General features: G+C 45.2%; 1 protein-coding gene across 2 annotated transcripts in view; it reads left to right on the top strand.

Moving 5' to 3' along the window:
* Positions 1-17,280, top strand: part of BMPER (BMP binding endothelial regulator) — a 205,435-nt gene that overhangs the window by 43,546 nt on the left and 144,609 nt on the right. For both annotated transcript variants that reach the window (XM_014541094.1, XM_005868076.2), the window contains exons 4-6: positions 8,945-9,027; positions 12,057-12,147; positions 16,415-16,497. In XM_014541094.1, the coding sequence (XP_014396580.1) occupies positions 8,945-9,027; positions 12,057-12,147; positions 16,415-16,497 (257 nt within the window). The remainder of the gene's footprint in view (positions 1-8,944; positions 9,028-12,056; positions 12,148-16,414; positions 16,498-17,280) is intronic.

The following is a 17,280-nucleotide window of genomic DNA, read 5'->3' as shown; positions in this document are numbered from 1 at the left end:
TCTGCAACCGCTGCAAACCTCGGAGAGAAAGCTGCCTTCCCGCTTCTCCCGTTTGAGTCTGGGTCCCTAGAGACTCGCCCGGATCTGGAGCTCAGAGTCTGAAACTCCCTCCCGATTGAAGACAACAACCGCACCCTCCGCCGCCGGCCCGCTCCACATGCACTCCACACCTTAGTATTTCACCTCCGCACTGCGCCTCCTCTGAGTCTCGGTATGGATTTCTCTTTACTTCTAGTTGTAGAATCTCTCCTCAGCCAGCCTTCCTGTGGTTCTGGGTGATGTCCATTCCGTCTTTTAGTTGTATTTTTGAAGTGGTTGTTCGAGGCAGCAAACTCCGGCGTTAACCTATGCCGCCATCTTGGTTCTCTCGTGTGTTTCATTGTTGATTGTGACTTTGGTTGACACTTTTGTTATAGAGACAGGGCAAATAGTGATATTAATAATTAATTTCCTTTCAATGTGCACGAATCTGTGCACCAGGCCTCTAATATAGAATAAACAGCTTGACCTCTGATGCCCATAAAATACCCTAAACTCTAGCCAAATGTTCCTGGTCTGTTGTAGGCAGAGAAAAGGTTTCACAGACCCAATAGCCTCTGATGTTAATAAATAGTTCTGGGTACAGTGGTGTGTTGGTAGCTCAAAATGACAATGGTGGGAGTATTTACACCTTGGAAACTGGAACACACTAAAAATCGGGGCTTTTAGCAGCATAACTCAGATTGTCCGGTGTTTTGTGTTTTTTAAATTATCAACTATTTTTTTAAAATTTTTAATTTACAATTTTTTATTGTTGGCAGTATTACAGATGTCCTCCCATCCCCCCCATACCTCTCCTCCCAGCCCCTGATGCACCCCAGGCCTTCACCACACTATTATCTGTGTCTATGGGATCCTGGACGGTGTGTACATCAAGCCTGACTTTCTCACATCCATAACCTAAGAAATGGTATGAAAAGGGATATGCCCAGCATGGGTATTTTGTACACATAAGCAAGTTTATTCTAACATTTCTTTTTTTTTTTTCAAATATATTTTTTATTGATTTTTTACAGAGAGGAAGGGAGAGAGATAGAGAGTTAGAAACATCGATCAGCTGCCTCCTGCACCACTCCCACTGGGGACACGCCCGCAACCCAAGTACATGCCCTTGACCGGAATCGAACCTGGGACCCCTCAGTCCGCAGGCCGACGCTCCATCCACTGAGCCAAACCGGTCTTGGCTATTCTAACATTTCTATAAAAAAGCAAAGGACCTACAATAGCTAAAATAATTTTGTAAAACAAGAATGAAGTGGGGAGACTTTATTTTCTTAAGCTGCTACCATGCACCCTGAGCTGTGAAACATGTGCCTATCTGAAAAAGGCATGAATCCACCTGCGGTGTCTGAATTTAATCTGGTGATCTCTTATTGTTTGTGACTTTATAGCGTCAGAAGCCTGAGGCCCAGCGTGATTGGGAGCCAAAGGTTCAGGCGTTTAGAACAGTTTAAACATAAATCCTCAAAACCAGGTTCTGCCTCGTCGGCTACAGGGCCTGCATTTTAATTTATCATATTGGCCTTCAGACACCATGGAACATGATGGTAAAGCATCCCTGAAAGGCAGGGGCCGTCTTCCCCAGGGAATCATCTTTATTCCTGAGACTCCCCCTCTCTGAGCTTCTCCCAGGCCCCTGGCAGGACACAGCTAATGAGCGGGACGTGGATTTCAGAGCAAGATAAAGAGTGTCTGTGTGACCTGCACAGAGTGATGTAGCTTTTGTGGATCCTGGTTTCCTCGTTTTGAAAACTAGGGGTAAAATGTTCTCTGCCTAGAATGCATTTTTTTGGATAAAATGTGAAAACTCCAAGTCTGATGCCTCACCTATAATAATTATGCAATGATTTTAATTTTCTCTCTTCTTTTCGTTTCTCCTGTTGGAGGATGATGGAACTAACGTTTATGAAAGTGGTTTTTGGAACTCATCCTTGGCAATCACCTCGGTGACCATCTCCTGCCCACATCAGAAAACCAGCCTGGTGACCTCACAGGACGGTCTCTCCCATGTTTCCTCCCTTCCCCACTGTTGCTCAGCGTGAGCTCAGCTTCCCTCTTTCTCCTCTGCCCACAGAAGCAGTGGGCGTGGGCTCTCTGAAGGTGGGGCACTGAGGGTGGAATAGCGGCTGCAATGCTGACTCAGCCGGGGGTGGACGCACTCCCACATTGAGGGGTGATTCTGAAAGAACCGAGCAAATGCAGGAATGATGGACCATGTGCTCATATAAAAAAGTGGTTGCAAGTATTTTTTTTCCTTAACATATTGCATATTTCCTTCATTGTATTAAAAATTTTAAAAGTTAGAAAAGATATTACACCAAATAGAATACTGAGTTAGTTTTGGCTCATAGAATCTGTGTTACTACCTTGATGTGTGCCAGATAGTGTGTATGTCATAATCCTAGGCAGTTCAGAGGCTGGTTCTATAAGCCACACAATTCCATCACTTTATAGACTCCAATAAACACATAGATATCCAAGGCAGTCACATGGAGATTTTGCGTTCCTTTTTATTGGTGAAATGAGCTGAACTTGCACGCCATCTGTACTCATATGATATTTCTGTATATTCGGGGTTTTATTTCTAAAGCCATCAAAATTAAGTAGAGCTTTCGATCATTTATCTTCCTATTGCTGATGATTTCATTTCAATCATATATTTAAATCCTAATTGGAAAACAAAACAAAGAAGCTATGAAAACGAATGTTGTGGCCAGAAGGCTCCTCTTTAAGAACTCGGTTCATGGGTCTGATTCTTTCTCTTGGGATGAGGAAATGGTTTGGCTATAAAATCTCCATTAGCCCCAAATAAGCAGCATTGCCTGCAGGATCCCCGGTAGGTAGGGCCTGGAAGAGTAGTAACAGCCTGTTTTCAATGAACTCCTAAGGACACCATTTAAGCCCTAGAATGGCTGGTCCGATTTTATGTTTATCCCTCCTGACTCTACTTCTACATGTTTCTGGAGAACAGCGTCTGAAAGTGGTTCATTACACAAATTGTATGGGCCTGGGGGAATTGGGGCTCATTGACCAAGTCCAGGGCTGGCTGCCGGATCAGGTGGCCCGGAAGCCCCAAAGCCTGGCAGACCCGCCTGCTCTGCCACCCTGCTCCATGCGGCATGAACTGACTTCAAAGACCCCAAGTTCGGTTTAATTTAAGTAACTGTGGTAGTTTGCATGCTAACTCTGCCCCCAACGGACAAGAATAAACTAGTAATTTGGGGGACAGAAGTGGATTTTGGAAAGAAAAAGACACCTTCTGAAAATCAGCTGGAGGTGAGTCTTGAAGAGCGTGGGAAGAGGGGCCGGAAAGTGTTGATACACTTGTCATTGCAAAGGTTTGGTAGATGGTGGGATGCTCAAGGGCTTTCCAGATTGTGTTCCATCATAGCCTGCCTGGGCCGCAGAGGAGGAAGGAGCCGGTTAGGAGACACAGATCTAGGAAAGCTGGCTGTTTCTGGGGGTGGAATAGTGAACTGACTGTCCACCTGCCAAGAGGAGAAGACAGGAGATCCAGGGAATGTCATGCTTCCTGTGTTTGCCGCCGTGTTTTCTGGGAATGGCTCTATGTTGGAACTTACTGTTCATTACCAGTGAAAGCAAACAGTGATGAAGCACCAGCTACACACAAAGTACTGTAAAGGATTTGGACATGGATATTTCAGAGGCCACATGTGCATGGAGAAGGGGGCATGCCCCGAGTGGGGATGGCTTCCCAGAGGCGGTGACGGTGAGATTAATCTTGAAGGAGGAGTAAGTTAAGTCAAGGAGAACCTGGGTGACCTGGGTGTGTGTCACTGTGGGGATGATGGAGATGAAGGGAATGGGTAAGATCTGGGTTTTTCAAGCAGGAACCAATGTTTGCAAAACATTGGGATGAGACCTTCTGGCCATATTGGTGGGGTGGGCGGATTCTAAGTGTGGCATGCCTGCATGGAGGGAGTTTGGGAACAGCAGGTAAGAGAATGAAGCAGTGAGCACAGGCCAGGCCCAAGAGCTCTATATGGTACAGCCAGACGAAGTTTGACTTGTAAAGGCTCCACTTCCTACCTCCAGAGACTCGGATCCAGTTGGTCTGGAGAAGGAAGGTTGTGGGTACCAGCCTACACCTCAGCCAGGCTGTGAACCAGTCACTGTTAGAGTTCAGCTGTGCGAATGAGATAGTAAGACGGGGATTTGAAAGAGCCCACACTTGTAGCTGTGCAGGAGGATGCTTGAGAAAGCCCTGTTTCTTTGAGAAACAGTCAGTGAGCCTCTGTGATGGTCCAGGTGAGAAATAACCAGAGGCTTAGTGGAGGCAGGTGTGGAGGGAGTGAGGATAATTGGAGGAGAGCATCTAGAAGGCGTGTGGGGTGTAGGAGAAGCAGAAAAGCGTGGTCAGATGGCCACAGAGAGGACCTAAAAGGTAAAGACTGGGTGTCCTTGGTTTTGGCCCTTCAGTGGGATGTCAGTGGGATGGTGGAAGCCAGATAACCTTGGTTGAAGAACTTAACCTGTTTTAAGAAGCATTCAAGTTCATTATGATCAAGGAAAGGTGTATAATCCCAGGGACCTAGATGGAGTTCCAGGTGTGAAGGGGATGGGGCTTATAAAGTAAGTTGGGGCCATGGCATGGGCTTGACTTATTGGTAGCGGGAAGATCAAGTTCTCTGCTCGTGGGCTGATGTGAACTTGAGAAATGGACAGATTGAGATTAGAAGGGTGAAACCAGGTGGGATGAAGGCTGTTATAAGGCCATTGCTGTTTCTTTTTTCTAGTCCTGATGATATTTAACAGTTATTTTAACAACAGAGTGATGAAAATGTGTGGTATTCTCTCTCCCTTGGGATACTGTGGCCATTGAAAAAGGCCACCACTAATAGGAAAAATGTATTTGATTGCTTAATTGTGGACTCAATTTATTTGTGTTCTTCCTGTTTCCCTTGCCACATGTTTTCTGAGTTGACTCATTGACTATGCCAAGTTTCTCTCTAAGAGTATGTGTGTTTACCAAAAAAAAGCTCTGCAATTCTTCTCCACCCTGAAAATATTAAACAAGCAAAAAAGGCAATATACACACAGAAGAAAAGTGTAGCTGGCTTCGTCTTGTTTTTGTGTTATTTCAGTTTTGTAAAGAAGAACCACTTGGGGTGATGTGTGATGGTTTAGATCAGGGTTTCTCAGCCTTGGCATAGTTGACAGTTTGAACTGGTTGCTTCTTTGTTGTGCATCATAGGATGGTCAGCAGCATTTCTGGCCTCTACCCACTAGGTGTTTGTAGCACCTTGCTCCTCCATTTGTGACAACTGAATGTATCTCCTACCATTACTCAGAGTACCCTGGGTGGGGAATGGGGGAAGGCAAAATTGCCCAGATTGAGGACGATGGGTTCAAATGAAGTCTAGTGATTTTATCAGAAAATAACCACTTCCTCCTGCTGCAATGGTTTTATTGAAGCTTGTGGACTCGGCACTGCTTTTTTTTTTTTTTTTATTGCCAGACGAAAACTAATGAATGTTTATAAATTCTTTTGTCGAAAGTTTATTTAAAAATATTTAAAGAGAAAGGAAACGCTACTTTACTGGTTGCCTAACCATTCATTTGCTTACCCCACTTACCCAGTCTTTCATTTAGTTCTTGGATCTGCTCATTTAATTTTATAAGGATAGAATTGGCTTTTCTCCTGGGCCTTTAACTCCTCAGTGCAAAAGGTATTATGAATTCGGAAGTGCCCAAATAATACTGCCAGTTTAGACCTGGGTGTGTACATGTCGATTTCGCACAGGACTTGGATTCCAGTGTTAATTTCACACGAAATGCCTTCTTACTTTGAGTAAGCTACTCTGATTTTCCTGTGCATATCTTCTCACCTGTAAAGTGAAGGAGATAATCTATATTATCAATAAGTTGGCTTCTAGTTCTAACTATCTAAGGTTGAAATATTTTGATTATTTCTTTGGGTTGGTCCTGACCCCACAACACATCCCCCAGTATAGTGCACCCCAAAATGTGCTTTGTCGGCCACTGATGATCCATAGATCACGACTGGTCTACAGTTAGGTAAGTGCAGGAATGGAGAGTAAACAATTAGAATTTTTTTTATTTTTATAATTCAAGTGTGTAATTCTATGGGTGTTATATTTAATGATAAAGCATTAGGCTAATATTTTGTCCGAGTCTTTTAAATTTAAATTTTCTAGTAATTCATTTTGATTATAGTTTATGGAAGTTTTAGTCCACGTTTGATTGGGAGAACAAAACAAAACAAATTGGCCTTTCACCAGAGGTAGTTTGAGGAGCACTGTCGAGTGTGCTTAAGGTATAATGGAACCTTTTCTTTGTCTGCTCATCTACTGTGGCCAGTAGGAGATATGTAGTATATTACTCCTCTGGTGAAAATAAAAACAAAGGCAAGATAATGCCTGTCTGCTGTATTAGCAGCATAAAGTTGGTGGCTAATAGAATTTATTATAAAAAAAGTTGCCTTACAGAGAATAAGAATTAATTCTAGAGTAAACCCAAGGTTCTTTTTGATTGCATGTACATGTGTCTTCACATAGCTCGTGTTAGTGTTTGGCTTAGGATAACATGTTTATTTTAGACTATGAACCAGAGAGCAGTGGGCATAGCCTTTCTTTCAGTATTTTATTCCCTAGAATTCCTTAGGTAGGGAATCTACCATCATGCTTGGTATACTGGAGTCTCCATAACTAGCCGATGCTGGTGAGGTTAGGAGAAGAAGGAAAAGGTACGGATGTGCATGGTATTCACTAAAGAGATTATCACAGGTGTTTTTGAGTCCGTTCTGTCACTCAGACTCCTCCCACATTTGGGAAAATCTATTCTGTGGAGTCAGGTGTGGTAGGCTGACAGGCAAACAAGGGCAGTTAAGCAGTAGAGCAGTTTACAACTTGACCTTGGTCTTTGCATGTTGAAATAGGGGAGAGGAGCCAAACTTCCAATCGACAGTTACTTGAAGCAGAAAACCTTGCTGGATTCCCTGCACCGAGGACCACTTGTTCCAATAGCTTTTATCCCACATAGAGCGGGATGATTCAGAGAGGCCTTTCCCCTCCTGGGAGCCCGTGCACATGAGCTGGCCTTGCTGAGCAGCCTCTTGGCCAGCAGTCCCTTCTTGGTCTGTGTGGGTTTTGTAAGTACTTCCTCCTCCACAGTCAAAAGGCAAGAGCTTTGCCTGCCCTATTAGCGGCATAAAATCACCCTTTCTTTCAGCTTTTTGTGTGTGTTTTTTTTTAATCCGGAGGATGAAAATATATAACATATTTGGAAACCCCATGGGCGGACTTGGCAGGCATCTCATATTTACTTGGACTGAACACGAATTAGATTTGGCCCCTGATTTCCCCGCCTCCCTCTCTCAGAACAAGTTATTTATTATCCGCGCGAGTCTGCCTTAGCGGATCAGACATGCACAGGGCGCGTCTGTTGTGAGTGCGTGAGTGCAGGAAGATTTATGCTCGCCCAAATTGTTTTATATTGGTTTTCATTGTTGAAAATTCACTGTATTATTTCTTGGTTTGGCGTACGCATTTGTAGTGTGCTAGGGGTTCCGGTGGTTGAACGTTTTATCGCTGTAACACTTCATGCAAAGGAAATTAAAAAATATATAGTGAAAGCATTTCCCTAATATGTTTTCAATCAGCTGTGTACTTTCGTAATTTGATTTGTAGAAACTAGAGAGGAGAGCATTACTGAGCTCTTTTCAATCATTCATAATCCTCTGGGAATTCAGAGCATGGTTCCAAGCCCATGAAAATGTCTATCGAAATGTTCTGAAGCCCTTTATCATTCTGTTTGTATGTAGTAAGAAGGGTTTATTGTTGTTACCACAGCAGAATTCAGGGAAGGAGGTGAATCTCCTCCCTGTATCCTAGACAAGGAAAACTGATATGAACTGATGTGATTGGCTTGGCAGACGTCAATCATTGGTACCAAGAGGCGGGTCCTTTTAGTGCTACATTATCCCATGTGTGTGTCCTGCCTCTGCACTCTTTGGGCTAAGCACTCGGATTCTCACTGATAAATCCCTTTGCCCGGTGGGCTCCTAATAATCTAATATGTGGTGCTTCTTCCCACAAAGTGTCACACACAGGAAGGAGGGTGTTATTTAGACAAATGAAATCAAGATCTAGGCTGTGAGCTTTGCATCATTATTTCTTTGGCTCTTTCTACAGGGACTTAACTGGCTAGGGGCCTCTTTTGAGGATCTCTGGCCTTTGGCTTCTGCTTGTTTCCATGAGTGAGCCTGACTTCTGTTTGGCTAGTGAATTAACATGTGATCATCTATACATTGACCGTTTCAGATTTCCTTAATCTAGTTTACAACCTGAAATAAATAAAAGTGAAATATGAAATCATAGCTCTAAGGGCTGGGAGGCAAGACTTGGGGGGTGTCAGCTGGTGAAGATCATAGCTTGTCAGGAGACTCAGATGGAAATGGAATTTTGCAATTATTTCCTATATTTTAATTTTCTGCTTTTAGCTCCTACCATGTTTTAACCTTCCCTCTTGACCTTCAGCAATTTTGAGTCCACTGAATCTTATATAAGATCCCTTTCACCGTGTTGTTTTAGCCTCGGTCCTCCTCATATTTCATGTGGCATAAATAAAGTCACGCACAAGGTTATGCATTTTGGCCAAGAGGGCTCATCAATCCATGCTTTTTCATGTGAAAATATAGTCTGTGCAGTTAATCTTCTCAGTAGTCAAAGAATTAATGCAAGTGAAAGCCAAGTGGATATTTTTAAAAGCTTAGTTGTGTTTTGGGGAGAATAGCAAAGCAATTTGATGGGTCCTGTGATCACCAGTCCCGGCTGAGATGACATGACTTCTTTTGCTTCAAAGATAAAGGGAAAAAACCCATATTCATCGTTGGCCTGTCTTCCTGCTTCCGTTTCCGGTCTAGGTTGCACCTATGAAGGAAACACCTATAACAGCTCCTTCAAGTGGCAGAGTCCTGCGGAGCCCTGTGTCCTGCGCCAGTGCCAGGTACGGTCCAGCGATCTTACCCTCCCATGAAGGGGAATCTGTAGAGTCCTCCTCAGAAGTTCCTTTCAGACAGCACAGCACAAAACAACAACAGACAACAACAAAACCCAGCTGTGTTCTTGTACATATTTATTGTGGCATTCACCGAACCAAGACAGTACAGGATAGATATTGCATAGGATTTGCTTCTAGAAACACACAGCGAAATTGTTCACCATTGTTACATTGTGCCTGAAAAAACTCCTGGAAGATGCATACGTCCTTGGGGAGAATTCATGACTTCCTGTGAGCCAGCTTTAAGCAAAACCCAAATTCCTGTGAGCAGAAAGAGGTACTGTTAGAGGTAATGTTTTCCTCCTTTGATTCAGACACATTTTGAATTGGAGCCAAGCTGTGCACTATATTCAGTCAAAGCAATTAGTACACTGCAACCTCCATGATTTCAACCCAACTCATTTAAGAACCACCAGGTCCGCTCCTGAGGAGTCCACTGTGGCTGGTGCTTGCGGAACTCGGAAAGAACGCTGACCCCATGTGGCTCTGATGGTGACAGGTCTGAAACACAGCGAGATAAACAAAAGGACAAATGCAGAATCTCAATGTTCAAACTTCTTTTTTTTACCCCTTGAGAAATGCTCTTTAAACAATGCTCATTGGATTTGGACATAATTTTAAAAGTCTCCTCTGTAGAGAAGGTGCTGTTAAATCATTCTACCCCGCCCCATTTCACTGTCCAAGCATATGCTTTTGCGTTTAAAGGAGGAAGGTTAGTATAATAATGTATATTTTTCTCTGATCTTTTTCTTAAAAATATGTTTTTGATTTTAGAGAGAGAAAGGGAAAGTGGGTGGAGAGAGAGAGAAACATTGATGTGAGGTAGATCATGGCCTCCTGTATGCATCCCCAACCAGGGATCAAGCCCACAAACTGGGTATGTGCCTGACCTTTCAGTGCACAGGATGACGCCCAACCAACTGAGCCACACTGGCCCGGACTCTCTCTGATCTTCTCTCAAACATTTACAGTTAGCCTGGCCAGTGTGGCTCAGTGGTTGAGCATCAACCCATGAACCAGGAGGTCACCCATTTGATTCCTGATCGGGGCACATGCCCGGGGTGTGGACTCAATCCCCAGTGGGAAGTGTGCAGGAGGCAGCTGATCAATGATGCTTTCTCATCATAGATGTGTCTATCTCTCTATCTCTCTGCCTTCCTCTCTCTGAAATCAATAAAAGTATATTTGTAAAAATTATATTTACATTTAGTTTACTGAAATCTGAATTTTACCTATTCATGTTCTTATTACATGCCCACAGGTTCAGTAACAGAGGAGAGAGTGCAGTGTAGCAAGGAACCTATGGGCCTGCCACTCATGGCACTTGCTATCTGGCCTCCCTGGACCCCACTTTCATCCCCCGCAAAATGAGGCTGGTACTGTCTCACCGGGTGGTGGTAAGCAGTGAGGAGCTTGGCGTTAAAATCACTTCAGGCAGAGCCTGCGTGTCTGGGGTCCAACTAGGTACCAGACAGATAACAGCTGGGCTGATGATCTGGTTTATTTGCATTTGCCTTGAATTCGAGCTTATTTCTTAGACTTAGACCCTCCTACCAAAGGAGTTCTGATGGTGAAAAATTCACCTTGATTTTCTGCTTCTCGTTTTTTTACTGGCAGAGGATGCTCTGAAGATGAGACAGGAAATTCATGCAAACCTGAATTCTCCATCTGGATTGCAGATAATAAAGGGAAATGGATGTTGAGCTGTAGCTCTTTGCATTGCTTCAGTTATATAACTAAAGCACAGATCCTTTTTTGATGTCTCTTACAGAAATTTGGCAGCTGTTTTGTTCTTTCCCACTGTGATACAGATCACAATAAACTCCACTGGTGGTGGACACCTCAGGCCTGACAGATATGAGGACATGTAGGAAAGAACCCTTCCTTGTAGGATTGAGATGCACTGGTGGCGGACACGATGAAGAAAAGCATCTATTTATTAGATGGTTACTTTATTTTTAGCCTGTGCTACACCTCCCCTCAAAATAAGACTAAACAGTCAGCAAACACACATACACAAATCCATGTATAAAATAGGTAGAGAATATGGTGAACATTCTTCAAAAGCCAACTCTAAAAATTAATTTAAGTAATGTTTCAGTTGACGTTAAAATACTAGAATCCCAGGATCAGTTTACAAATGAGTCACTTGATTTTGCTATTAAGACCTGAAGTCTCTCTTTTGACATAGGTATTCTGAACTTAAAAATCGTTTTATCTAATCTCTTCAGTGGATGTTGGCGAGCCAGTCTCTCAAGGAGGCAGAGTGGAATGTCTAAATTGCGGAGCTGGTCTAGGTATTTCTAGAAGGTTTTAGGATTTAGGTCTCCAGGTGCCCGTCTGGGATATTATTGTCCATACTCTTTGCCTCAAAATTAATGGCTTACAGTATAATGACAGTGATAGAAAATACAGTAAGTGTTGAAAACTTAAAAACAATTGTGAATGAACAGCAAGGCACTGCAGGCTACTAACTGACATCAGGGTCTTAAACACTAGATTTATTTATTTAAAAAATTATTTTTATTGATTTTAGAGAGGAAGGCAGAAGGACAGAGAGATAGAAACATCAGTGATAAGGGAAAATCATTGATCGGCTGCCTCCTGCATACCCCCTACTGGGGACCAAGCCCACAACCCATGCATATGCTCTGATTGGGAATTGAACCATGACCTCCTGGTTCCTGGGGCCATGCTCAACCACTGAGCTATGCTGGTCAGGCTTAAACATTAGATTTAAAAGAAAGAAAGAAAATAGGACCAAAGAGAAAGAGTAAGATTAGGGTGAGGAACTAGCCTCCGTGGGCTGAGCCAGGGAGATCTGACCTCATCTGGGCCACGTACCTCTGGACCTGACACCACTCTCGCTTTGCACGTTTGTGTTGGGACTCCTCTCCAGTTACCTTGGTTACTTTCCAAAAGTGAATGAGTCTGCAGCGGGGATTCTGGGCTGACCTTGCTGTTCTGTTTTTCAGGAAGGCGTGGTCACCGAGTCTGAGGTGCGGTGCGTCGTGCACTGTAGAAATCCCTCCAAGCACCTGGGAATGTGCTGCCCCACGTGTCCAGGTAAACTCCCGGGGCGGGGAGGCTGCAGTGACTGCTGGAACCTCTGAGCGCTGTCCAGAATGCCTGCTGTTCCCCTCTCCCGACCGGACTGTTTCTCCCTTTACATCTGTGCACCTAATGGGTTTAGAGAGCAAACTTCTTTGCCTAGAAATGTCCGGTCGGCCTCCCTGGGAGCCCGGGATGAATGCAACGTGCTGTAGGTCTTGGCATGTGGCTGCGCGGGGCTCAGCGGCCTGCTTTCCACTCCACGGGCCGCAGGTAACGCTTATTTTGGAAGGAGAGGCTGTGGCTTTGCCTCGCTACCAGAAATGTCTTTACTGCTTCAGTTTGCAGTCCCTTGGCCAGAGCTTGCCTGGGTGATGAGGTAACCAGATGTTTGCTGAAAACCGAGAGCTGTGGCCCCGAGGGAATTCAGCCTCGGCTTGTGCTGGCCTCCGCTGTCCGCCTGGTGCAGCAAGTTGGGCCCAGGTCTTTGCAGAGGCCCCGCAGCCCAGCTGACGGTGGGGGGCTCCTTCCTCTCAGTGGCTGGAGGGCTTCCTCTCACTTCTCCGAGCAGGATTACCAAGGCCTCCTGCACCTTTGCTCGCCCTAGGTCTGAGCCCGGGGATTGTGAGGTGAGAGATTTTTTCCTGAGCCCTTAAGCCCCTGGTCCATCCTCTTAGACAGATGTTCTGCATTTTGGGTTTTTCACAGAGTGTTTTCCTCATTGGAGGTGATACTCACAACTCCTTGCTTTTGAGGTTAATCTCCAAAGAGCCTTCTGTTCTGCAAACTTTCCTGGGTCATGGCTAAGGCCACAGGGTGGGTCGCTCGGCAAAGATGAGGCTCCCTGCTCAGGCGCCGGCTGTTCCCCTCCATGCTGTCTGAGTCCCTTCTGAGGTCTGGTCTTTTCTCATCTTCAAATGACATAAGGACAGGCCCCTCTCCACTACTTCTGACCTTCCTAAGTTCCCCGCACAGTTTTTTCTCATTTTTTAAAAATATGTTTTTATTGATTTTCAGAGAGAGAGGAAGGGAGAGGGAGAGAAACATCAATGATGAAAGAAAATTATTGATCAGCTGCCTCCTGCATGCCCCCTATTGGGCATCGAGCCTGCAACCCAGGCTTGTGCACTGTTGGGAATTGAACCATGACCTTCTGGTTCATAGATCGATGCTCAACCACTGAGCAACACCAGCCGGGCCCTGCACAGTCTTTACTGAGCCCATCTTCCTTTTCACAGTGGGACTGCTGTGGAGTATTATTGGATGAGCTTGCATGAAGACCAAAAACTGGTTGATAATTCTTTCCATAATCACTTTTTTCTTCTGAGTGCACTAAATATGGTTTGTATCATGTAGCCATACTCATAAATGCCTAAAAGATCTTTATTAAGTTAGATCACTGGTTTTCAAGGCTGCACATTAACATCACCCAGGAAGTTTTAAAAAATAAATCTTGATGTGTAGGCTGCATCACAGAGCAATTTCATCAAAATCTCTGAGGGTGGGACCCAGCCCTCCCAGGTAATTCCAAGCTTGAGATGGATAACAGAGCAATTTTTTTTTAATGCTGTATAGATTTTAAAATTGTCATAGCTCTTAAATATGAATTCAATCATGTTGAGTAGACTGTTGTTTTATTGATACAGAATCCATTGAGCACATATAACATTCCTCTTCAGTCAGGAGATAGTCATATTTTTTTGGCTGCCTTTGAAAGTGTGAGTGTACAAACATCAGAGTGACAAAGTGACTTTATTTCAGCAATTGAAGTTATCATATTTGAGCAACTGCTTCTTCCATTTTGTTTTTGGTTGAGTTCCCCGAAGGAAAGGGTGAACTCCATGATTGTACATACCACACTATTGAATGCACTTGACCCACCAGTGAGGTACTGCCCAAAGTTCATAGAGGAAGGAATGAGACCCAATGGGAATAAGACCTGTGAGTGAGAAAAGGCCAAAGGTGGAGTTAGGGTCTGGCTTCCTCTCTTTCATGGCCACCATATTGTACTACCTCCCACCTCCCACACACCATGATAACTGTTCTCCTTGGTTTCAGATGCCCTGGGAGGCAAATCTTTAAGTTAGCATGCCAGTGGCACACACTAGGCCCTGACAGCTGGGCAAACTCTGTGCCCTCCACTATGGGGTCAAGAATCAACTGTTGCTAACTTTAAAGATTGGCTCAGTGGTTGAGCATCAATCTATGAACCAGGAGGTCATGGTTCGATTCCCAGTCGGGGCACATACCCGAGCTGTGGGCTCAATCCCCAGTAGGGAGTGGGCAGGAGGCAACAGATCAGTGATTCTCTCTCATCATTGATGTTTCTATCTCTTTCCCTCTCCCTGCCTCTCTCTGAAAATCAATAAAAACATTAAAAAAAAAAGAATCAACTTTGTTCCCTCCCCCCCACCCCTTTCTCAATTTCAAAGGCCAACCTTCGGGATGCAAATCAGAGGCCACATCCAGAATGTGTCACCCTTTGTCTTGGGAGGGTGGTCCCAGCTAAGTCTAGACAGGGACCCTCAAGGGAAGCTGTGGGACATTCTCCTTCATTAACTCAGGACTGGCATCTGTCATTGATCATGGGATGGTTTTTCCACATAATGACAAACATGCACAGTCTGTGGTCAGCTTCTTCCTGAGACACATTTCAGGGCATTCTTGGTTGTCTGCTCCTTCCTTTCCTCCCGACCCTTTGTTCAAAAGATGGCGAGTTGTGATGGGAACAGTTTGCGTGAATTTTCATTTAAAATTCCCTATGGAAGTTGTCAAATGTAGATTGTTGTGGTTAATCATCTGGAAATCTGTCTGACAGAATCAGTGGTGCAAACATATGAAAGAATGGAAGACCCTTTGTTGGCAGCGTCCTTTGTAAAGAGATGACCGGGTACCTGCCTTTATGAGCCAGGCTGAGCTACAGCCACTGGGAGGGCCATGGGTTCACCAGGTCTTCCCTAATCAATGGGAACAGCAAGGAGGTGGGGGAAGATTGGGCGCGGGCATCAACAAGCAGTTTCACTCAGTTATTCAGCTTCAGACTCAGTAGTGTTTGTCTCCGCGTCTTTCAGTGAACAAAGGGCTCTATATCCAGCTTTAAAGTGAACAGGTCCAGCAGCCACACCAGGTGGATGAGGGTCATACTTGTTTCTTCTTGGAAGGTACCAGCTGCTTCAAGGCTTTGGTGGGTTCTGTTGATGAGTTCAGTTGGCGGGCCTTGAACACTCACTCCCAGGGGCATTAGGCTGTGTTTTGCAAGAACCCCCTTTGCTGAGTGTTGGCCGGCAGACTGCTGCCTCCAGCACTGTCTGTTATGTGGAGAGTGACCTCAGCTATTCTGGCCAAATGCCTCCTGAGCAGGGTCCTGAGGAATAGCTGACAGTCCCCCCATGGCCTGGGTGATAGGGGATTACTGGCCAGCTACGCTCTAGGTCATTTGTGAGATTTGTTACGAATATAACAGTGTCCTGAGCATCTTTCTGAATGGGAGACACCTCCTGGGCTCCTGGTCCTATTTTTATCCAGACTTGGTGGGGGAACACAACCCCTTTAACAGGACAAAGGGTGGGACTGAAAACCTGTGGGTACCTCCTGACCTACCTTTGTGTCTTCTTGTCTTGGTGCCTGGTTATTTGTACGGTGTGGCCGGTGGGTCAGAACTGAGTTTAAACCCCAGCTCTGCCACCGGCCAGCTGGGTGAGTTACTTCTTCTCTCGGAGCCACGTCTTCCCCATTTATGGGGACAGTGACAAAAGTCCCTACTTGGTAGCTCACTGGTGAAGATGGAGTAAAATCATGGGTATGGAGGGCCTGGTAGAGGCTGGGCAGTTCCTGCTACTCACCGAGTGGCAGCTCTTTAGGTCATTTGCTGTTTAGCTCCTTATTGATTTCTCTCACTGGGACTCTTCTGTTTGTCTCCTCTGGTCCCTCTGGAGTTGGTTCCCCTGGCCGTGGTCAATGAGGTCACAGTGAGTTCCACAGGCTCTGCAGGGCTCACCACTGTGCACTGTCCCCCTCAGGCTGACCTGGGCCCAACCTCTGATGTGCTTTCAAGCATCTTGAGATTTTGGGGCCCATGTCAATCTTTTGTACTCTTTTGGTCTTTTTTTCCCTCCCTCCCTTCCTCTCTTTCTTTTTTCTTACTACGAAGTGATATTGTCCTCTGATTAAAGAGGATGCTCTTCGAGGTGGAGATGGGAGATGGATGAGCAATGGATAGAAAAATAGGGTCAAATTGAACAAAGGCTGCTGCCCTCATTCGAAACTCTCCTTTGCTTTCCAGGCTGTGTGTTTGAGGGTGTGCAGTACCAAGAAGGAGAGGACTTTCAGCCCGAAGGAGACAAGTGCACCAAGTGTTCCTGCGTTGTAAGTACTGCCCTGGGTGGTCCGAGGATGTTCCTTCTGGTTAATTGCAGCTGGTACTCACCCCGAGCAGCCCTGACTCTCCTTACAGTCTCTCCTTCTCTCCCTCCTGCTGTGGAACCCGGGGGAAAGCTCATCTCTCTACGGCAGGTGTATTGCTCGATCTTGGCACTGTTAGCATTCGGGGCTGGGTAGGTCTTTGTCGTGGCAGCTGTTCTGTGCAATTGTAGGATGTTTAGCAGCATCCACTTTCGCCCTCAGTTTTGACAACCAAAAATGTCTGCAGATACTGCCACCTGTCCCCTGAGAACAAGGTCGCTCCTGATTGAGAATCACTGGTCTAAGGAATGAGGGGAAGAGGCTGACTTTCCTCCACTTGCATCTTCTTTGGGGAGACACGGATTCTCTGCTCTTTGGGCAAAGAAGCTTCTTGCTGGAGCAGCTGTTGAGTTTTTCAGTCAAATGGGAAGCAGATGGGGTCAGCTCGCCTCAGTGTATTCTGTGTGGTGGAGAACCTGGTCTAAAGATTGGTCAGTTGCGTTGGGGGAATAAACAGGAGGAAGTGGCCCCTAAGCTGTGGGTTCAGGGTGGAGTAGGGATTGGTGAGGCAAAGCCACAGACCTGCCTCTCCAAGCATTGCTGACTTGTAACTCATGTACCAAGGATATCTTCAGAGTGCTTAGGAATGAAAAAGGGAACTTGGCTGATGTGATGATGTTGAGGGGATCTTTGTTTTTTAATTTCTTTATTGATTAAAGTATTACATATGTGTACTTCCCCCCCCCG

Source organism: Myotis brandtii, unplaced genomic scaffold (assembly GCF_000412655.1).
Source record: "Myotis brandtii unplaced genomic scaffold, ASM41265v1 scaffold260, whole genome shotgun sequence".
Taxonomy (NCBI): Eukaryota; Metazoa; Chordata; class Mammalia; order Chiroptera; family Vespertilionidae; genus Myotis; species Myotis brandtii.
This window is presented reverse-complemented; position numbering and strand designations above follow the sequence as displayed.